The sequence below is a fragment of the Dasypus novemcinctus genome, chromosome 6 (genome assembly GCF_030445035.2).
Source record: "Dasypus novemcinctus isolate mDasNov1 chromosome 6, mDasNov1.1.hap2, whole genome shotgun sequence".
In the NCBI taxonomy this organism is placed as follows: domain Eukaryota; kingdom Metazoa; phylum Chordata; class Mammalia; order Cingulata; family Dasypodidae; genus Dasypus; species Dasypus novemcinctus.
The window spans coordinates 70,772,688-70,796,570 of record NC_080678.1 but is presented as its reverse complement, the minus strand read 5'-3'; the positions used below and the strand labels follow the sequence as shown (position 1 = coordinate 70,796,570).

Genomic DNA, 23,883 nt, shown 5'->3' with positions numbered 1-23,883 from the left:
GACAGGGTCTGGGTGAAGAGTGTTCATGCTTCTGAATAGGAATTTCCAAGGAACGCATGTGTAGTTTGATAAAGCACCCCCAGAAGATTGTGACATCCCTACCCAGCCCATTGAGAACCATGGTATGATCCAAACTCTTCAACTAACAGATGAGAAAGTGAAGATGTGGGAGGGCAACTATTTTGTCTTGCCTCCAGTCACTGACTGCACCACGCAAATTTTCCCAAACTGAGTTGTGGTTATCCTTCCTTCCTCCCCCTCTATCTACAGAGAGACACATGATCAGTCAGCTAGACAGCAATGCACATAAAGATAGGTGTGCACATATCCGTCTTTGGTGGACACTATATATTTATATATAAAGACATATATATATGAAATATACATATAGACATATATAATATACACATATTATATATATATATATGACAAACTTTAGGAGCATGGGGATCTATCTTCCAATCAAACAGTCAATCTATCCACCTAAAGTGGTTATAAATGGTACATTTTTATAGTACCTTATAACACTGAAAAGGGAAATATCAGTTAAATATGAAATCAGACCAGCCAAAGCCTTTTAAGAAAGAACCAACATAAAAGCTTCCTGTCCCAAAGTCCAATTTCAAGGTCAAACAAACAACTCCAGATTCTGTATTGAACAACAGATTCTAAATAATAACCTTCACCCATGGTAAACAGAGGCTGCCAAGAGAGCAATGATGCCTTATCCTGCGATAATCTGCAGGGTGGGAGGGGAGGGGTGGCATTATTTGGCTTGTGAAAATAAGCACTGTTCCCCATCACTGCTCTTCACAAGAACTGAAAATAACTAGACACACACGCAAGTTTCATAGAGGAAAAGAAAAAGACTCACCAAACTCATCACATATACTCTCATTTTCTATGAGAGTCGGGTGGTCAAAGGTGTCCCGACAGTACAGGATCTGAGGGTTCTTGCTGACCACTGCAATGCCCCCCAGGGCTAACGCAAACTGGTCCATCAGAATGGAAGATGGCTTATCCTGGATGCGTTTCAGCATCGAACGGTACCGGCAGTACTGAGGATAGCTGAGGACTATCACGTTCGTTTCTTCCTCGTCCTCCCCTAGACAAACGAGAAAATATTTACATTACCCTCTCCCCTCCAACAAAGAAGTTGCATGGCATGGCATAATTTCAATAACCACTTCTGGTTTTATCCTAAAAATGTAATAAACAGGTCTCCAACATCCTCCCAGCCCCAGCTTCACAGAAAAGGTCTTAGGCTACCTGCAGAGCACAAGCTCTTTGTAGAGAAAAAAAAGAATGGGATAAACCCATAGACAGAGAAAAAGCAATGTTTGGTCTCCAGCAAAGCAGTAGAATCAGAACACTGTTTTCAAAGAACCTAATATAGGTTTTATGCATTAAAGTCACCATTTGAAGAAAAAACAGAACTTTGTCTTTTTTTATTATATCGTCTTTTCAGAACTTAGAGTCTCTGAAAAGTCATCTGGCCCCAGAGAGATGTCCATGGATCATCATCTGCTGTGGTGGTTCTTAGTACTGTTCCTCAAATATCTTCTGTTCTCCTTGAGGGCATGTGGAAATACTGTGCTTTCCACCCCTTGGAGTAGAGGGGCCATGTGACTCGTTTTAGCCAATGAAGTATGATGGAAGTGGGTGGCTGCTTTAAGAGCCAGTGTGTGCAAATGATCACACTCTCCCTTTCCCTAATGCTCTGGGGATCTGGAATGTTCCAGGTAGTGGCTGCTCTGCTAGTCTGGCTCTGAGAGTTAGAATAACGGGGAATGGAGCCACTGGCTAATCTAAAATGGATATATAATGTAGGCAAAAGATAAAACCTTTGTTGTTTCAAGTGACTGTGATTTGGGGGTCATTTGTTATTGCAGCGTAATATATCCTAACTTGATGGATACGTCCACCTTTTCCACCCTTCCCACACACTTCCCCCCATCTTCTAATGTTCCACAAATCCACCGGGTAACTTGACAAATCTCAGAGAATCACGCTGAGACAATGCCCCAATTTTCCTTGTGTGGGGGCTCCATTGGAACCAACTTAACTCTGGTGAACATTTCAGCAACTTTAACGAAGCTTCCTCCTACACTGATGTGCATGCTTATTTACACCTCACTATATTTCATGTTCATTTACAAAAAAGAGATTCTTCTTATGAATCTTTCCTACACTTTAAGCTGGAGAGATGGCAAACACTCCCTTTGGTGGCCTGCCACCTGCACAATGACAATCTGTATTTAGGTTCCATGGCCCAGTTCGCCATCACTTTCTATAACCACCCCATCAGGGCAATTGTAAACAATTCCCAGGCATGTCACTTGCTAATCCAAAGGGAAAGCAATCAATATTTTGAGTCCTTACTATGCTACAGGGAATGGCACAAGACAGTTGTTAAGGATACCAACACAATCATGGCCATCTGGTAACCAGTGGGAGACAAATGAGTAAGGAAAGAGCATAATGATGAGACATGACCAGTACCAATGGAAGTTGTGCATGCGACCTCTTCAGATAGGAGGCCAATACCCAGATGTATTTCTAATTATGCTCACTTAAGTTCCTCAGGCTGGAGGCTTCTCCACGGATGGAGATGTTTAGCTGCTTGCAAGATGTCATCTTTTAACAGTTTATATTTCTTAGACTCCTGCCTGGTTTGTGGGTAGCCACTTCATTAGCTGACATGTGTAACTGAAAAGAAATATGTTTACATGGAAGAAAAATCCCCAAATGAGAAGTGGTTTTTGAGATGCTGATATACATCCCAAGACAGGCCAATTTGAGATTTTTATGGCAGATCAAGATACCAGGTCACATTTAGGATTCAAATCTGTACTCGCCATAGAGATGAAATACAAAAAGCATTAGTGGAAATGTTCATTAGCATTGTCCCAACTTCAGTGTCTCAGTGCTATTTAAAGAAGGAGTCTCAAATGCACCAATTGTAATATTATACTATATTTGCCCATGGAAGACATGGAGGATGAGAGAGAGGAGTATGATATGAACCCCTAAGACTTACTCATTTCTTCATGCTCAGTCCCCAATACCATATCCCCCTGTACACAGGTGTCCTGTACAAACCACCTGCTGATTTCAAAATTCTATCCTCATTGTGCCATTTGCTTTCAGTAATTGAGGAACAGTTTTGTCGGTTTCTCCAAGTGTTCTTAAAATGAAAGGAGAAAGTTTTGCTTTTCACGCTGAATGAGGAAAAAAGAGTAGATACTTCAGAGTTAGTCCCATGCCAGAAGATATCATCTGTACTCTTGGGACCATCTCACTTCCTATCCCTTCATTTTCCTTGTGTTATTCTCTGACCACTTTACATGATGGCACCATCTCCAACCTATTCTGCACGCTGTCCCCTTCACTCTCCACCCACCCTGCTACCGGCTATCTTCTATGCTTGGAAAACGGCTTCTTTACTCTCTCCATCCCATCCTGGCTCAAAACATTTATCCTTCCTTCCTTTGTGGAGTTCTTAAAACTAGTTCTTAAAACTAGTCAAGGCAGGAATCCTTTTCTTTTCTATTGGAGGAAAGACAGCAAGTTTTCTCTGATCCCAGCTTAGGGAAACGAGTCCTACAACTGCCCATTCATTCTGTAGACAACGTCTTGAAGAGTGGTGCTAGAGCTAGACAGAGCAGATCGAGTAGCATGTCTGTAAAAAAGGCAGCCCAGGGCCCTATCAAGAACCACTGACTTGGAATCTCTAAGGGTGGGGCTCAGGAACTTACATTATTAATGAGCACCCCAAGTAGCTCATGCACAACAAACTTTGAGAATCACCATCTGAGTCTGAGCTTAGCTTTTTGCATAGAGTTATAGTAATTTATTTAGCTTAGTTTTCATTGCAGACGTTGTTTGTTTGTTTTTTAAGTTAGTTGTCAGGTATATGCTTTTATCCTTATTTTTCATCTAAACCCCCCTAGTACCTAGAGCAGAATACAGGACCAAATACCTTGCTCTCTGTCATCTTTGCAGAATTTTTTTTCAGGTTTCACAGAAGATAGAAAATAAGAAAAAGGCCTCTTGAACAAAAAATAGGAGGGGCTGAGGGACTATTTAGAAAGCTGAGCAAATAAACTCATATTTCTGTTACTAATAATAAAGCACTGAAATTTACAAACCTTTTCACAGTAAGTTAACTCTTTTCTTCCCTACAACTCTATTAGTAGCATTACTACTTGTTAATATTCCCCAATTTTGAGATGGAAAAACACCCATGTGACTAGCCAAGAACCTCAAAGAACCAGAGAGTAATGGAGGTGAGACTACAGCATAATCTTTTAACTCCAAGCATGATCTCTTTATTATGAAACGAAGTCTCAAATAAATATTAGAGATTTAACTAATTTACAATGTTAGAGGTGAAGGCAGTGGCCTTTCATTATGTAAAATAGGATTTTTTTTTTGCCTCATTGAGAATTGTAGAATTTAGTCAGTTATAAACCAGAATTCTTCTATTTTGATGAAGTGAGCATGTTAGTTAGGATCACTGCTGTTCCCATTGTACTGATTTTTACATGACCGACACACCTTTCGTGTACATCAACTCTCTACTTTCTACTCATGGGATAGGAACAAGGAAAGCCAAGCCTACATCTTCCAAGCTTAGACCTCCTGCCCCACATTAGCCTCTTTCCGCACTAAGGCTGGTCCAGCATGGAGATGCTTAGTGATGCCGAAACAGAAATTACCATAACTTTGTTGCTTATGAATAGAAATCACCCATTCAGACAAGAATCCAGCGTTGTTTGGATGGAGACAAATTTCCAACTTGACAATTAGACAGCCCCAGAGGAGTTGCCTTTAATATTTACAAAAACCAGAGAAAGCCCAGGAGGCCTTAAGGATTCCCATGAAAGTTAACAATGTATTCTAGGTGAGAGGAAAGAGAAGACCCAGGGTGAAGGTGAGAGGTCGAAGAAACCCCCAGTTCATCTAGGACAAAGCTTCACTAAGTGAAGACACCTGAAGCCTCTTCCTGTGGTGTAGGCAGACATAGTAACCTCACAGAAAAAACATTTATTCTCAAGCCAAAGTGAAGTCAGTCACCTTAATGTGACTAGGTATGCATAACAGGGTATAAAATGATGAGCTTGGAAGAGCTTTCCAGATCTAAATTCTCTGATCCTACAATTTTTCCCTTAGCCTTTGCATTAAATTAACTCCCCCTATAACAGCTACAAAAATATTAAATTATTCAATAGCTGACACTCTATTTTGCCCTAGTCCACCGAGAAACAAAGCAAACACTCCTTTCAAGAATTCTTATTTAAATTCCTCATTTACTTCTTTCCTCTTTATACATTTCATGTACGCATAAATACTCCTATGCCAAGTGACCTATGCAACAAAGGCTGCCAATAAATGCTTTGTAGGACATTTTTTCCCCCTTTCCAATTCATAATAGTTCCAGCAGATAAATCTAAGAATGAATAAAGAATAGATAAATTGCACATTTGTTTAGCAAAAGAAAAACAAATTGTTCCTGGAACAAAGATTTTCTTTCAACCACACCCACACAGGAAAAGATATCAAAGTACTACCCTACGGAGTTTTACTCTAACACCCTCTAGTAGGTTGTAGTTGGTTGGGATATACACATACACATATGTATAAAAATTTCTGTCAACAGAAAATAATGAGTAATAAATTGCCGGTACCCAGGTCTGAAATTGTAAGCCATAATTATGCCATTCTACTAAAATGTTATCTCATTCCTCAACCCCCATCTACCAAAAAGAAAAGAGAATATGCCTATTTTAAAAAAGAAATATTCCTAGGGAATAAGAGACCCAAAATTACTAAACCTCATTTCAACTTCAATAAAAAGAACTTCGCCTATTAAAAGTTAATACCTAAAGTACGCTGCTTGTAATGCTCAACCAAAATTACTCTAATCCTGTGCTTATATTATAATTACACGTTTTGTTAACCTCTCTCAATGTCAATTTTTCACTTATTTATATATTTTCAAAGTCCAAAACAGAATTCCACAGAGAAACTGTAATTATAACATGAGACTCCACCCAAGCTTTTCAAACAGTAACTGTATACCATTGCTTTAATCCTCAGAGCTGGGCTGGGGGTGGGAAGGAGGTGGGGAGAGGGTAAGAGCAGGCATTCATTCTGAAAAGCACGTTGCTCAAGTTGTCTTTGTACAAAGAGAGATGCATGAAATAGCAAACACAATGAATTAATGGAGCATTGACTTCAAATATCCATAATGTTATTTTTAAAAAATAGATAATGGTGGCCAAATGAACAGAAGGCTGAAAATATAAATTTTGGAGTAGAATTTTGCTTTTACCTCTTATACAACAATTTAGAAATTTAACTTTCTTTTTCTTTCTGGGGGGGAAGAGGGAAGGCTTGTTTTGGAAACATCACACTATTATGCCTACTGAAAACCACTATAATCTACTCCTAACATCAGTAAGCTAAAAAAAATAATCTTAAAAAAAAACCCTTCACACTAGGATTTTATAGAGCCTGGTGGAAAAAGTATGCATGTTCCTTCCTGCACCTAATTACCTCAACTGAAAAATCTGCCAAGTATTTTGCCCTTTAGTTCTCTTAATCGTATTAGGGCAAATGCATTTGGATGCCAATAGAAACAAACATTTAAAGATTTTCACTTAAAAGATTCCAAATATGTAAAAAGACTACATTTGAGACAATGTCCCTAGTGCTTCAAAGGCATCATACAGTTTTCTTTCTTTTTTTTTTTTAAAGCAAATATGAATTTGCTCATGTTATGAAACTTGATGTCTCGTTCTGAGACAATTTAAGTAAAATAAAGTCAATATGAGCATAGGCTCTCACAATGATTTATGCTTCCTTCTGTTACTTTATTACATTAGACATTCCTTTCTCAAAGCTTTATACTTTTCACTGCTCCTAGCAACCAACCAACGGCAAAGCATCAACTTTATATACCTGGCACCTTTCCAATTTTTACTGCTATTGACAATTATATTGACGTTTCCATTTAATTGCTGGTCTGTTGTGACACCGAATATTTGTCATAATTAGGCATTTCCTATTTTCTGCCCATTCATTTTTGATTATTACTGAAAATGATTTTTTTTTTATTCCAGAAAACCTAAGCATGAAAATTCTACAGATAAGAGGAGTTACAGCTGTTACTATCATTACCAACATTGTAACATGGAGCAAAGGAAAAAAAAAAGAATATAATTTCTCGGAAGGTAATTTTCCTTTCAGTCTAAGTGCTCTTATTCATCTTACAGTTACTCAATGATTTCCTGTTCTAATTACAGGACATTATACAGAAAGACATTTGTAAAAGGAAAATGAGCAGTGCATATGACTAAATAGCTTGAATTGGCTTTAAGTGTTTAAAATTCCAAAGTTGTACATCAACTTTATCAATCCGTGGTTACAGTTCTGTGTAAATGTGTAATGTGTCCTGCCACATTTCTCAATCTCTCATGAGGCAGTCAACTTAGTACCCAAAGTTAGTACACATCAAAGGGGAAAATACATTTGCAGTTAAACTGATGTTGGGGAGTGGGGGTGGGGGAAGATCAGTTTATTCCCCCCTCATCAAAGCTGTTAAATTGGAGGCATGCCAAGACAAGGAGTGGAAAATATTAACAATAAAAATAAATGAAATGCCTGATTAAAAGGGAGAAAGAACAAGATTCCATCCGGAATAGAAATGAAAATGCCACAAACTATTTCATAAAAACAGACTGTGACGTAAATTACACATCAGTATTGCAGTGTTGTGGTTATTTTGAGAAATGGTTTGTACTGTAAGTCAGCTGGTCCCACCCCACCCTTAATGATTTTGTAATTCTCTACACAGTAAGCAAGTGGGACAGCCCTGAGATTGCTGACAGAAAACAGACCTGGCCATACAGAACTGGCAATAAAAAGATAATGTATTTTTAACATAACAGAACAAGAAGATTGGCTTTATTAACTAAAAAAAACTACTTTAAATGGTCCCCAGCTTGCCATTTGTTTTGATAAATGGAAACACAGATATTCACAAGATAGGCAACCAAAACACCACTGGAGCACTTAATAAAAAAATTTTTTTTAAGTGGCAAAATATATTAGTGCATGGACTGCAAACAGACAAGAATATTTCCAATGCAAAACCAAGGGCTGTTTTCAAAAGCAGACCACTTAAAATAGGACATTCAAATTGAAAAATATGTATTAATATATTAATAGCAGTCTTCACTCTTACTGTTGCTTCATCACTCAAAAAACAAAACAACTCAGAACTCTGAATAACAAGCAAACCCACTGGGAAGCAAGCCAGCTTCGACTATAAGCTTCTCCCAAATGGCCTCTGAATTCTAAGCCACCTTCAGGAGCCACTCAGGATTTGATCTTGATAATTCCGAGTTTTATTTCCATATGGCTAAGGCTTGGCCAAATTTAAATGGCATACAAGAGAGACATTGCACATTAGCGGTACCTACCTATGACACCACATGGCCAGATCACCAGGTAGGTAAAGTGGTGACCAGAGTCAAGGTGTGATTCTAAGGACCCTTGACCTACCTTAGCTTGCCTCCCCTTAACCTTTAGGCTACTGTCAGAGATTCACTTTTATTATTTATTTTTATTTTTTTAACAAATCAATTTTATTGATATATATTAGTAAGGCATATAATTCATCATTTTTATTTATTTAATTATTCAGAGCAGTTGTAATTGACAGAAAAATTATGCAGAAAGTGCCAAGTTCTCATATATCCCAACCCCACAGTTTTCCCTATTATTGACTTTTTCCATTAGTGTGGTACACTTGTTACAATTGAGGAACCAATATTAGTATAGCTGTATTATTAACTGACATCCATGATTTATATTAGTGTTCCCTTTGTGTGGTACAGAGCTATTTTGTTTTGATTTGTTTGTTTGTTTGTCTTAGATACTCACTTTTAGTATAAATGAGTTTCAGTTATCTGAAGACACCAAGAGTCAGGGCTTAGACAAAATTTCTCCTACTCTAAAATTGTGCCTGAAGTTTTCTCAGAGATTAATTTATGCACTTATTTATGTACTAGTGATTACTAGTGAATCTGCCGATAAGGCTTATAATAATAGATTTGAATTTGACTAAACTCAATTTGGTTTACAAAGACCTAACTGGGAGCTAACCCGCACCCACCGTTACTGTGACCAGGTCGCCCTAATAGATGGAAACCTGTCTACCCTTAGCAGAAAAATGTTTTTAAAAATATACCTTCTGCCATCTTTCTCCTGGGACTATCTACACGGCTTTTTAGTTTTTAATTGTATCTCATGCCTGCCATCGTTGCAGAACCAGAGCTACGTTCCTGAAGCAGCTGTGTAAACCCTTGACATTTGAGAGCCCCTTTTGAACCCCCAAACTCATGAATAAACCTTATTAACATGCAATACTGGGCAAATCAAGAGCTAAATGATTCACGATCACACACCAGTCTCTTAGCAGTAAAGCCCAAATGTGTGCCTTAACAAACTGATAAATCACTATATGTCATGGATTTCACAGACATGATTATTTCACAAATAGTCAGCACTTACCAGGCTAAATTGAAGATTTCCAACATGTTTATATCAGAGGAACTAAACACCAAATAATGTAAGATTAACTAATATTGTTTACATCATGCCTAGCCCTTAAAAGGCACTCAGTACATATACATAAACATGTACATAACATATACATAAATGTTTTTAAATGAATGGTACCTCTAATTTCATTAAAACTATGAGGTCATTAAAATATTTAGGGGAGGGAAGCGGACTTGGCCCAATGGTTAGGGCGTCCGTCTACCACATGGGAGGTCTGCGGTTCAAACCCTGGGCCTCCTTGACTCTTGTGGAGCTGGCCCATGCGCAGTGCTGAAGCGCGCAAGGAGTGCCCTGCCACGCAGGGGTGTCCCCCGTGTAGGGGAACCCCACGCACAAGGAGTGCACCCCGTAAGGAGAGCCGCCCAGCGCGAAAGAAAGTGCAGCCTGCCCAAGAATGGTGTCACACACATGGAGAGCTGACACACAAGATGACGCAACAAAAAGAAACACAGATTCCCATGCCACTGACAACAACAGAAGTGGACAAAGAAGACGACGCAGCAAACAGACACAGAGAACAGACAACCGGGGCCTGGGGTGGGGTGGGGGGGAAAGGGAAAATAAATAAATAAATCTTTAAAATATATATATATTAAAAAAAATAAAAAATAAAATATTTAGGGGAGTGGATGTGGCTCAAGTGGTTGAGCTCCCGCCTCCTACACGGGAGGTCCCAGGTTTGGTTCCCGGTGCTTCCTGAAAAAACAAAAACAAACAATAAGCAAAACAAACTAACTAACTAACTCAGGGAAGTTGAGGTGGCTCAGTGAGTGAGTACCACCTTCCCACATGAGGTCCTGGCTTTAATCTCCAGCCCCTGGTACCTCAAAAAAAATTTTTAATTAAATAACATTTCAGGTCATATAAAGATGCTTCTGTTATATTGTTAAATGATATAAAAGAAGGTATGCAGTAATATATTCAGTTCTATGTCTTTTTAAAACAGCTTTATGAGATAAAATTCACGGACCGTATAATTCACCCATTCATTCATTGGCTTTTAGCATACTCACAGAGATGTTCATTCATCACTACGATAAGTTTTAGAACATTTTCATTACTCCAAAAGAAACCCCATACCTCTTGGCCACCACTCCCTGAGTCCCCATCCTCCAAGGACAACCACTAATCTACTTTCTGTCTGTATAGATTTGCCTATTCTGGAAATTTCACATAAATGGAATCATATAATATGTCGCCCTTTGTGACTGGCTTTTTTCACTTAGCATAATGTTCTCAGGGTTCATCCGTGTTGTAGACAGTATCAGTACTTCATTTCTTTTTATTGCTGAGTAATATTCCATTGTACGGATATACCACATTTTATATATCCATTCCGTGGTTGATGGGCATTTGGATTGTTTGCACATTTTGGCTATCATGAACAATGCTGCTATGAACTTTTGTGTACAAAACCTTTTCATTTCTCTTGAGTATAAACCTGGGAGTGGAACTGCTGCATCATATGGTAATTCAATGTTTGAACTTCTGAGGAACTGCCAAACTGTTTTCCAAAGTGGCTGAACCATTTGACATTCCCACCGTCAATGTATGAGTGTTCTGATTTCTCCATATCCTCACCAACACTTGTTATTATTTCTTTTTGAATACAGCCATTCTAGTGGGAGTGAAGTGGTATCCCAAGTCTTTTCTTCAAATACTTAAAACTCATTAACAATGGGTACCTGTAGTTTATGAGATTATCTGTGATTCTTACTTTCTTCTTTTGGTTCTTTGTATTTCAATTGTGCAGTTTTAAAAAAGAGGGCACCATCTGGCAGGAACTGTATCTTCTATGTGATGCATCCTTGTTGTTTCTTTAGAGGAGAGGAGGTGTCTCTCTAACCAGCAACCAATTTATAAACACCTAGAGGGCACAGAATCAGTGTCCTAACTCCTGGGTATCCCTCTTAGACCTTTGAAGGAGAGGCTGACAAATGCCATCGCCCATGGATGTGTCACAGTAAACATCTGAACCTTCTGTAGGAGCTTAAGAGCCGTCGTGCAAAGTTCACCCTAGGCTCTGGACCAATAGCTCTTTTTAACAGCTGAAGGGTTCTGGAGAAAGTTAACTGTCCAACAGTGCTGCAGGTACTGGCTGGCAGGCCTTTTTAGATGAAGGTTCATGAGTTTAGGCAGTCATCTCATTAATGTGACTTATTTTTCAGAATAATTTCAATATATGCGGAATTCGTCTAGCACCCTCAAAGTCCTGAGCCATTTCCAAACAAGGGCACTGACTGCTGGGAGCTCACAGAAAGAATTGCATGGCTTGCATTGTTTTCTTCTGTATTATCATGCAGCTTCTGGAGCAGCTCAACAAGCAAAAGAGGGCAAAGGACTTTTTCTTCTACCAGTGACTCATCTTAAATCAGTGGTCCTCAAATTGGTGATCCTGAGAGTATAAGATTTTCTGAGGGGAACCCACACAAGGATGGGATAAATGTTCAACTGTCGTATTACTCATTCCTCAATTCATCTGCCTAAGAGTGCGTCTGCCTTCAGTATAGCCAATCTCCTTTACCTATCTTCCATGCTGAAGTCTTAACGCCAACCAGAAATAAATCAAAATGTTGCTTTCAAGGGGACCTCCCCCATTAATAAATCAAGGCAACTTAACCCATAGGCTTTTGATCTTTCCCTTCTTGCACATATTTCTGTTGAAGGGAAAGTTTGGCAGTTGAAAAGAGTACTTTGGCCTGTGTTAGGATGCTCTGAATTCAGAGAAGCCAGGGCAATAAAGGTTAATGATGCTGATCCCTTTAAATGTAGCTGGAATGTTCTGCAAGGCTACCAGCCTTTTAAAAATAGATTGGATAAAGTCTACAGATAAAAACTTCACATGATTTATTTTATTAAATACAGTTATTAAAAATTAAGATTTTGTCAAATTATATCATAAAATGTTTCTACTTACAGTCAATCTCCATTTTATTTCATTCTATGTCATATTAACAATTTCTATCTCCTATGAACAAAAATACTTACTTGAGCTTATGATAAAAAAAATTTAGATGCTCACTAAAAATTGGGCAAAGGAAAACATAGTTCTTCAAAAATCTTTTAGAGCAGTGCCATGCAACAGAAATAGAACATCAGCTACATATGTAATCCTAAATTTTCTAATACCCGTAATAAAAAAGTAAAAAAAACCATATGGCATCAATTTTAATTATTTATTTTATTTAGTCCAGGACATCCAAAATATTATTTCAATGTATGATCTAAACAAAAATTACTGGTGAGATATTTTTATATTATTTTCTTCCTGCTAAGTCTTAGAAACATATTTTACCTCTCCAGCGCATCTCAATTTGGACGAGCCACATTTCAAGGGCTTAATAGAACATGTGGCTAGTGGATACCATATTGGACAGGATAGTTTTAGAGAGTTCACCAGAAAAGAAATTTGAAGACCACTATCCTATACCACCTGTGCCTGAAGAGATACCTAGAAGGAATGGGGTTGTCTGGTGTGTGACAGCCCCCAAGGAGCTTTCAGTCCTGGACTCCAGGATCCTACACTGTTAAGAAAAGCAGTTCAGAAGCACAGTTTGGAGAAGAGACGAGACAAGATGAGATGACACGAGATGGGACAGGACAGAAAGGGAAGGGAAGGAAAGAGGAGGGAAAACTACTACAGTGGCTGTTATTTCACTGTTATGATAAGAAAAACCCCATCAAAGGCCAAAAGGTAGCAACACTGTGTTGTTATTTTAGTAGAGATCCCTGCTCACCACCTTTGGTTTCTGGAGAATGCTAAAAATCAAGGCAATGTAAAATAAAAAAAAATAAGACATCAACTATAAAACCTGCCAAAAGAGCCCTCCCCTACATACCCGGGACTGTATATACCTATTCTCCTATAGTAATGAGCTACATGTTCCCTTCAAGTCATTTCCACAAACTGTCTCCTTGGTTTTTTTTCCCAATGCCAGGAGAACCTCCGTTGTTCAAAATAGGTCATTTTTAAAAATATTCTTGTGTGTGTGTGTGTGCATGCACACAATATGAAAATTAGTTTACCATCTGAAGGAAAGAAATACTTAAAAAACCTACTGGAAACTGAAAGCACTACTCAATCTCACGGTCATGTAGTCATATAAAAACTCTGGCACCTTCTTATGTGCTCTCAGTGCACAATGGATGAACATTGCTGAAAGTTGATGATATGGATATGCTCTGTTTTCCTTCCTTTTTGTGTGGTGTTAGTACTGAATAAGCTGATAGAAAGCAGGAAGATGAATCTGGTTGAGTCACATTTCCCATAATATCTATCATCTGCTGAAAATCATGTGTACTTCAAATGTCTTCCTTTCCCCAATCTCTAATATCCAAACCTACTTCCCTTTTCTCATAAAAGATGCAAAAAATAAAAAGTTGCCAGTGACTTAATATATTAATTCCAGTTATAATTCTCTGGTTACATACCAAGAGTCACTAATGCTACAGATTCCTGCTTTGGGCATCTCTTCACTATTTCTGTGAGCAGTTTTTTATTAGGGCAGGGTTGGCAAACTACAGGCCCAATCAAGCCTGATGCCTATTTGTGTAAATAAAGTTTTATTTCAACACAGCCATGCCCATTCATGTACACATCATCTATGGCTGCTTTTATTCTACAGTGGCTAAGCCAAGTAGTTGTAGAGACCAGACCTTATAGCCCACAAGCCTAAAATATTTATTATCTGGCTCTGTTCAGTCCTGCTCTGGAGATTAAATGATTACTCCCAGAAATATGCTATTCTGGATTCTTGATATCAGCATGACTCCCAAGATACATTTACTCTGTAACTCTTCACTGTGCCTATTTGCTCACGTTGAGCTCCCTTTTCCACACTGTGGCTCCTTGAAAGACAAGGGATTTACCCTTAGTATGTCTGAATCCATAACACCCTGGGAAGCATGGGATAGACTTTTAGTGCATGTCGATCTTTTTAGTACCCTGCTCCGTGACCTCTGAAGATTGCTCCCCTGGACTCCTCCCAGGCTGACTACTGCTTAGGGCAGCCAATGGAAGTAGACACCAGTGATCAGAGGGTGGGCAAGACAGGAGAAGGGATATGTCCTCGCTCCCAGCTTTGGCACCCCCTTGTCTTTGCAGCTGAGCCACAACTCCAGCTCTCAGCAGGGAACTTGATTCCCTCCCGCAGCTCCTGCAGGCCTGAGAGGGGTAAGGAATGGCTTTCTGCTGTTCCCAGTCCCTGGGAGCCTCAGCCACTCTTTTTGGTTCTCTTTACCACATCCACATCTCTAGAATCTTCCCTTCATTCATCGACATCCCTAGAGTTGAAGCTTCTGAGTAGATTTCTGGGTTTTGACTTGGCCTTGATTGCTCTGCCTCCCTGGCTCCCGTCTGGTAGCTCGATGCCTATCCCCACACATGGAGATGAGAGGGCATGTGTTCCATGGACCAGCCACGACAGAACCACGGAGGAGCTCTTCAAATGGAGGGCCCCCCTCCCGACCTGCTGAATGAGGACGTCTGAACAGAGTGCCCCCGATTGGTGCTTGTTAACCTTCATCCCAGGTATTGCTATGGAAAAGCTGGCAAAATTCATGTTTGGGGGGCAGGATGAAAATATGAAATGGAAAACCAGTTTGAGGTAACCACGAGCTTCTGAAGGATCCCAAAGTTGGATGTGTAAATACAGAAGGATTAAGCAGAGAAGGAGGTCAGAGGTACAAGAGGGTCACAGGTGGTGCTGAAGTCAAAAACAGGAATTACTTATTTCTCTTGGTAACTCGCTTAAGCCCTTTAGAGCATGCTAGACATTTTAAAAAATCACACATTCTGTAATAGCGTCAATGGTCTATCTACTTGTTAGTATCGGTCTAGCAGAGGGCACAAGGGTCAACTGCTTTGACAGTCCGAAAAGCACGAACCTTAGAGTTCAGTCATTTGTAGAAGAATGACACGAGGTAACGTGTGTGGACCACTGAGCAGGGAGTAGAGGCAGAAGCATGTGATATTTACCAACCCCTAACCGTGTGATTCAAGAAATGATGCCCTCTCAAGAGCACCTCAGGTTCCTAATCCGTAAAATGGGCCTAATGATAGTACCTTCCTGGGAGGATGAGTGAAAAGCTGACAAGTGCTAAGTCTAGTGTAGCACATAGTGAGCACACACTAGACATTCTCTATTGATACTGGTCTGCAAGTTTTTCCCCAAAGTATGTTCCAAGGCACACAAGTTCCTGGGGTTGGGGAATGGTACTGTTCAAAATATGGGACAAGGGTTTCCCAACATGGGACACAGTGAGTTTCACAAAGTTATACAGATAGTCTCTTTGGAGCCTTTAATGTGGTAATGGGTATCTTAACCTACAGGAAGGAATATGCTGCTTCTCCTGGAATCTTCTCCCACCCTTTCCCATGTTACCCCTCCCCTGCCCCCACTTTCCTTTTTGTCATTCAGGCCTCATCTCAGCAGGCTAGTGTTCCTCTGATCACATTTTGGGGACTTCTCACCAAGTACATGATATGTACCCAAATGATGACCATGGAAATATTCCCAAATCCATTTCACTGTATAACCTTCTCTTTCCTCCTTAACATATAATTAGGAGTTTATTGCATGCAGTATAATCACTCATCTAGATAACACTTCAGAATGTATAAAGCCCCTTCATGTGTCTGCATTCACTAAATTGTCCCCGCACCCCTCACCCCTTGAGGTCCCTCATGACCTACAAGAGGACCTGGAAAGCTCAAGGAAGTAAGTGACTCGCCCAAAGTTGCCCAGCTCGTGGCAGGGACAGGCCATCAGGCGCTAAATCCCACACAATTCCTACCACACCCCAGCTGCTGTCTGCTCAGTCTGGAACCTCTGGGAAGGGTTCTGACACATTCACAGTGTTCCTGGTTGATTCCTGGAGATCCTCCAGTGGGCTGGTGGCCTTGAGAATCCTCATGATTTGCTGAACTTAAGAGAAGTAAATTTCTCATTTCAGGTTGTACCACTGAAGTAGCCCTTCCAGTGTCATATTCAACACAATCCCCAAGGCAAGGCTTGATTTTGCCTAATTTGGAAGATAATCTCAGAAAGAGACTGCTGTTGAAACACCCTGCATCACCATGCCGCTCCACTTTTAACCCTTTAGGAAGCAAGCTTTAGGCTCAGCGAAGTCAATGGTGTTATTTCTCTCTTGGATTCCGGGACAAAGACGTACAAACAATCGGACCCTCATCACACACCCAGCTCACACAACTGCACCTTCTACATCATCAAAAGGATAAAATTCAACGTCAAAGCAGCCATTCATCCTTTGATTGGTCAGACCACTGAGCTCTCACTGGGGACTAGGGGGTGATGGGTGGCAGGAGGACAAAGACTAGGGAGCCACTGCCCCATCCCCCTGAAGGATGTGCAGCCTAGTCTGGGTGGCAGGCCTGTGAATAAACACACAAATAAGTGTTCTGACAAGAGTCACTACAGAGGAGGCTGATTCTAGATCCCAGGGAAGAAAAAGCTTGAGCTGCATTTTTTGACGGATACAGAGACACACCCTAGGCGGGTAAAAATATGGGCCCTTCCCATGTGCTGGGCAATTTACGCATTCCCTCTCCTCCTCTAGACAGCTCGACAGGAAATTACCATTACCCCCATTTTCCAGAGAGGAGATGGACATGAAAGGAGATTAAACGACTTGCCAACGGTCACACCGCTAAGGGGGCCTGGAGAGCAGACCGAGCCCAGCGCGGTGGCTGCCTGTCACTGCTGCTCCAGGAGGAGGGAGGAGCATCTCCAGACCTGGCGCGGTAACTGGCAAGAACCAATGAGGATGCTGGAATCGAAGGGCAGTGGCCTGAGGGTCAGCTTGGCAGGCTGGGAGGAGATGGAGAACCTCAGGGGCCATGCTGTGCAGTTTAGATTTAATCCCGAGGGCACTGGTTACATTCAAACATGGCAGGGACAGGCCGATTCCCATTCATGTAGAAATGAAGGATATATTGGAGGAGAGGCGGCTCTAAACCCTCGCCTTCATTTTCCTTCCCTGCTCTCACACCGCTGAGGTCCCATCACTGGCCCTGGCTCAGGGGAGACAAGGTTCAAGGTCCAGATCAAGTTTCTTCAAGGGAGAAAGAGGTAACGATGGCCAGCATTGGAAAGCAAGACCCTAGGAACGGTTTGTCTGATTAACTGAATAGACAAGAATGAAGTCTTGTGTTTTGGCCATTCATGTCATGAATTTTTACTTAGTCCCTATTCAGTGCCAAGTATTGGGCTCAGCAGTAGGGTTATACTGGAGAACGTGACAGGAGGACCCTCCATCAAGGAGCTCCCCATCTTGTATGCCAGTGATGGAGAAGATTCCAGGCTAAGGGGGTCCTTAGGAACTACGGAGCCCAAGGGACAAAGAATAAAATGCCAAGCAGGCCACAGAGTCTAGCGCTGTGGACATGTTTAGGCCCCAGCTCAGAAAGACATGTTTTTTTTATCTTATTTTAGAGTCTGAAGTTTCAAGAGGGGGTTAAAAAATGCAATCTGGATTATGACTAGGTTCACGGTTGAAGGGAAATGGATACATTAACTATGTTGCCTGCAATTTAAATGCTTCCTTTTTCTGGCACTTGGCTTTCAAATAACCCACACCTTCAAAGGGGCAAGTACTTCATACTCCCTGCATGTAAGCAGCCCAAATCTCTTTTAATAATGACACATATTACTAATACAGTTGCCTCAACTGAAATTCAAACCTGATTTGATTGTTTTCCTCAAGTGGTTTGTGGCTCGTGAACATGCAGGTAAATAGGTGTTATCATTCTCCCGGCCAAGACTGAACCAATACTTAGTAGCTAAATGTAATTTGCAAAGTACAGTTTCACAGCTCCATTTAACAACTCTTCACAATCAAGATGATTCCAACAGTCTCTGAACGCCAGCCAAGATTCCACCCAAAGTATACTTAAATACCAGCAAATATTACATGTTAAAAAAATTCCATGTTTGTCTCCTTCACTGACTTACAAAAATCACTTCTGTCACCTTACCTTAAGACAAAGCCACTTTCATTCTTCAATTCTAAATGGGAGGAGGGAGGGGAGGGCTTTGATGAGGAAAGCTAGCTCTGACCTTTCCTAAAATTACTGTTCATCTTCCCCCAACCCTTTTTTTATTGGCTGTTAAGCTTTCAGGTACTTACTTCAAGCCGAGGGGGACACCCAAAATACCCTTCCCTGGTGCCTATAACAAAACTTGAAACTTAGAGGATTCCAACACCAGTAAGTCTTAGGCTGTATTCAGAGGTGGCACATGAGCTGTGTCTGGAGGAGCCTCTCAGTACACGGTCTTAGGCAGCCAAAAAAGCAGCTCTGAGATCCAACAGATCCCTCTACCCTTCCACATCCTTCAAATCAAACAGATTTGTTTCTGTTTAAAGGACCAGTTTACACGATTAAAAGCAACATAATTTACCACCTTGGGTGGTTCTTTCTTATAAATGTGTTCATGCTTTGAAATCTGGAGGCAGAACCGTATCTTCTCACGTGCATTAAGGAGAGCTAAGGCAAGGGAACTCAACCCCATCATTTCAGATTGCTGATCTCCCTTTCCCGTTCTTTATCAGAACTGGGCCCCAGAGCCGGGACCTGTAGTCTCGTGCCCAGGTTAGTGGAAGAGATTCCTCCAATAAATTGTCCCACCCCAAGATATCGAGGTTAAAATGCTCTATGTCTAAATCAAGGTATTTTTCCTTCATGGGTACCCATAAAGAGACCATCTTTTTTCAGACAAAAGAAATGAGATAATTATTATATTTTAACTTTGTTCACACATTCCTTAAGGCTCATTTAAAAAAATGTTCAGAAGTAATATATCAGTATATCCTTGTTGCAAAAGATAGAGTGACACTCCCTTTGACCTCTCAAGCCCTCATACTTTCATGGAGTCTTGCTCTACACTTCAAAAGACCCTTCTTGAAAACTGGAGAACCTTCCTTCTCAGAGCACAAAGGGGGCCTGAAAGAGAACAGAAGAGAACAGGTCCAGCACTTATGCTACATTCTATGGTTCTGATTCTGTCAAAAACCACAAATGAAATAACAGTTCTTTTAATTGTTCCACTGTATAATTCATTTGGTACAGATGCAAAAAAAAAAAAAATCCTACCTATGTAGGTCCACTGTGACAAGTTGGAGCACACATACAAGGATGCGAATCTGTGTGAAAATAACCAGCTCAATCTAACCCCAACTCTCCAACTGTGATACTGCTTTTGCCAACACATGGAGAAGTGAGAATGATTACATTTTGTTGAAAGTGTCTCATTACATTGATTTAAATAAGATTTCTAAACCTGCAAAAAGAAAAACATTTTGAAATGCCATTTGTTTCAAGTACGACTCCGTAGAGACAGTTAGTGAAACCCTTCAGAAACTCAGGCTGGTGGGGACTGAAGCCATCTCTTCTCCTGTGGACATCTGACAGAAGGATAATGGGGTTGAGTAACACCCTGTTCAGGTGTTTCTTTTCTCCTTAATGCATCCTCATATGGCCAAATAATGTAACAGACAGGTGTTGAGACCTACAGTGAGGAATGGCCACTGCAGGCTCTGAGGCGCAACCTTGCTTCATCTTTGACTGGGAACCATTTTCCCAGAAGCTCTTACACACCTGCACAGGTAAGATGCAGTCCATTTTGCAAAATGCCAAGCACACTTCCGGGCCACTGCAGTCATCATAACGTTTGATACCAAACTTAAGGGGAAAAAAATCTTCAGGCTACCTGTCAGAGTATTCAGTCATCAAATGCTGTCCTGCTGGAGTACTGCTGCCATTTATTGAACATACACTATAGACAGGCGAGTACTAAGCCTTTAATGTGTATTTAATCACTGCAATGACCCTACAAGGGATAGGTTTACTGCTTCCATTTCACAGATGAAGAAATTGAGGCTTAGAGTGATTAAGCAGCTTGTCCAAGGTCACACTGGAACCCCCCAGGTCTGATGCCAAAGCTCAAGGTCATAGTCACTACTTAGAACTTCTGAGAGAAGCCTAGCTCCTAGATAAAGGGATGAGCCCAAGGCAGATGCCACTGAAGCAGGGCTAAATTCAGAGACGTGAGCGGGCAGGGGACGTGCCCATTGGAACAACCTTTCCTTGAATGACATTTGGGATCCAGGCACCAGACAAAACGGGGCGGGCGCTGGGGTGGGCAGGCGTCCTCTCGGAAGTCGCGATCCTGCCCTTTCCTGTTCAGGGTGGACAGTGAACCTGCCACTTCCGAGGAGGCAGGAGGGGGCCCATTCTGGTTTTGCAGTTATAATTCCTTCACGACGCACTCAGTAGACACGTATTTACTGAGCGCTACTGCACTTATTATTTTGAGAGAGGCCTTTGGAACCAGGAAGCTCGATGAATTTATGAGATCAGCGGCTATTTTTCCACGAGGGTTAAAATACAATTCATTTCATTTGCAGTCGATTTAACGTGAAACATTGTTTAAGAGAGACAGATAAACAACAATGCACGTTTGCTGCGCTAATCCCCTCCCCGCCCTCCCAGTTGTTCCACAGGAAATTTTTTATTGATTAAAGTACAATTACATTACGGTTAGGAAAAACCAGCCCTGGAATAAATCCTTTTAAACGTAAATCTCCGTGCCATCCTGGGAAGCTGCAGCATGCGGAAGGAGAGGCCTCGCAGGCGCGGGCACACTCCTCGCCTTCTCGGAGCTTCGGTCTCCTCCTCGGCGACCTGAGCGCTCCCTGCCTCCCGAGGAAGGTGGGTGGCGGCGAGGACAGAGCCGCGCTAGCATTGCCAGCAGCCCGGGCGCCGTGCCTGCGCGGCCCCTTCCTCCAAATATTAAAGATTACATTTTTACGACTATCTTGGTATGAGGTTAAATATATAAATACTGTATACTTAAACCTGTTCTTCAACCTCAAAGGTCATTTTGTTTTCCTTCCGATTTTTAAAGAAATTAAAACTTTTTTTCCCGCAGGCCCCTAAAATTATTATGGGTCCCAAGCACAGGGCCTCCCAGGGGGTTCCTGGAGAAGCCAGCCCTGGTTAAAGGGCAGACCCCTGGTTTGCTGAGGGTCTGGAGATGGGGAAGCCAGTTTTGCGCTTGAGCAATGTTGCTCTGCCAAAGCGGGGCCCTGTGCGGCCAGGGGACGGGGAGCAGGCCAGGGACGCGTCGGTGGGAAAGACGGGGATGGGAGCTGCGCATGGGTGTGAGGGAGAAGCGAATCCCTCCTCCCCGTCTTCCGTCTTCTCTGGAAACCCTTGGTTAAGTTTAAGGTGCGCACTGCTCAAGAGGAATATTTCATTTAAAAAATAAAAACAAAGTAGGGAGATAGGATTCCACGATTTCTAATGTCTCTCTGCTCCCGCTCTAATATTAGACTTCCCACCACAAGCATTCAAGTCACTGTTTCACAATGCCAAGCGCTGTTTCCTCTCCCAGGGCAAACTCACTAATGTAGGAACTAAGCGGGGACTTTGAGGAACCCGGATCGCTTGCAAAGTTGCATCACTGTTCACGGCTGCAGCGGCGCAGCGGCCCCAGGAGCACAATCACCCCCAAAAGAAACAGCCCTCAGGAGCGGAGCCCACGGGCCTTTCCCCCACCCAGGAGCAGCTCTGGCCTCACGCTGTGTTCTGGAGAAATCTGTGCATTCAAAGCACCATCTACTGCATTTCCCACCCAAAACATTGCAAATTTCTGTTCTGTAGACCCAACTATGGATTTTTTAAAATTTAATTTTTTTTGTGGTAACATTTATCAAACAAAATTAGCTGTTGGAACCATTTTTAACTGTACAATTCAGGGTACAGTGACACAATGACACAATGTTGTGCTACCATCACTATCATTCATTACCAAAACATTTTCATCACTCCAAACAAACTGTCTGGTTTATTTCACTTGGCATAATGCTTTCACGATTCTTTGATGTTCTGGCAGGTATCAGAACTTCATTCCTTTTTACAGTTGACTAGCATTCCATTATATGGATATACCTCATTTGATTTAGCCATTCATCTGTTGATGGACACTTGACATTACTGAATTTTGATAATTCAAAATGGAAACGTTAAGTGCTATATATTGCAATGTCACGAGTGCATACTATAGTTCAAGGTTTGTAAATCCTAACCATTGGTCCATTGGCACCGATGCCCTCAAACTGCCTTCTGTGCACCATCGAGGGCCAAATGAACCACCCCAGTTGGCTTGGCCCAGGCTTTCTCTCAGCTAGCTGGTCTTTTTCGGCAATACCACCATCTCGGCACAGTTTGGGTATTTTACTTTGTTTCCCACCAATACATACCAAATAAATTCTGTTTCAACAGCATATATATTAAAAAGCACTTCATACATGTTCGTATTAGCATTATCCAAATACTATTTCTGTAATCATTTTGTACTGTGCCTCATTAAGGAGAGCAGAAACTCAGTGTTGCCACTAACTTCCTTTCAACCCAGCAGTTAAACTAGCAAATATTTACTGTGAAGCTAAGCTGTCCAATACAATAGCTACTTGCCATGTGGCTATTTGAAGTTAAACTAATTAAAATCAAATAAACTTACAAATTCAGTTTCTCAGCCACAACAGCTACATTTCACGTGGTTAACAGCCACTTGTGGCTGATAGTGCCTTCCTAGGCAACAGGCACAGAGCACTTGTATCATCACAGAACGTTCTAGAATAAAGTGCCGCCTGGAGGCTCGAACACTTGGAAAGGCAAAGACCTCATCTCTTTCACCACTGTGTCCCCTGGTGTCTAAGCCAGGAACCGCCTGACATGTAGTAAAAGCTCCAATAAATGCTTAAGGAACTGACATTTTTCATCTCTAAACATGGGAACAAAGTGTCATCCTCAAGAAATGTTAAGTTAGACAAGAAAGAAGCAACAAATACAAAGAAAGAGCTATATTGGGAAAGGTGTTTCTGTAAACAAAAACTAGAATTGTAGCGTCAGCTACAAACAACATTCCTAGACCCCCTCTCAAGAAAGCCGAGAGTGAGCAAGACAGTTGTGTGGACTTTACATCCATGAGACCTTCGCCATTTTAACAGGCAAAGCCACCAGAGTGGATATAGCAACAACACCTAGGCCATAGGCGCAAGAAGAATCCACATGCCACATTCAGCATTATACATTTACCAAACTCTTTCACATCTTGTCTCATTTGAATCTCACACCAGTTCTGTGAGAGTGGAATTCCTATGCCCATTTTATTGATGAGAAAATGGGATCAGAGAGTCATTGACTTGCCCAGGATGATGCAGCTAGCT

General features: G+C 41.3%; 1 protein-coding gene across 6 annotated transcripts in view; it reads right to left on the bottom strand.

The window, feature by feature from the left end:
• ARID5B (AT-rich interaction domain 5B) overlaps window positions 1–23,883 on the bottom strand; it is a 184,294-nt gene that overhangs the window by 89,170 nt on the left and 71,241 nt on the right. For 4 of the 6 annotated variants that reach the window (XM_012526760.3, XM_004462493.4, XM_058298896.1 and 1 more), the window contains one exon: window positions 875–1,105. The exons of the other annotated variants lie outside the window; for them this stretch is intronic. In XM_012526760.3, the coding sequence (XP_012382214.1) occupies window positions 875–1,105 (231 nt within the window). The remainder of the gene's footprint in view (window positions 1–874; window positions 1,106–23,883) is intronic. 6 annotated transcript variants of the gene reach the window in all.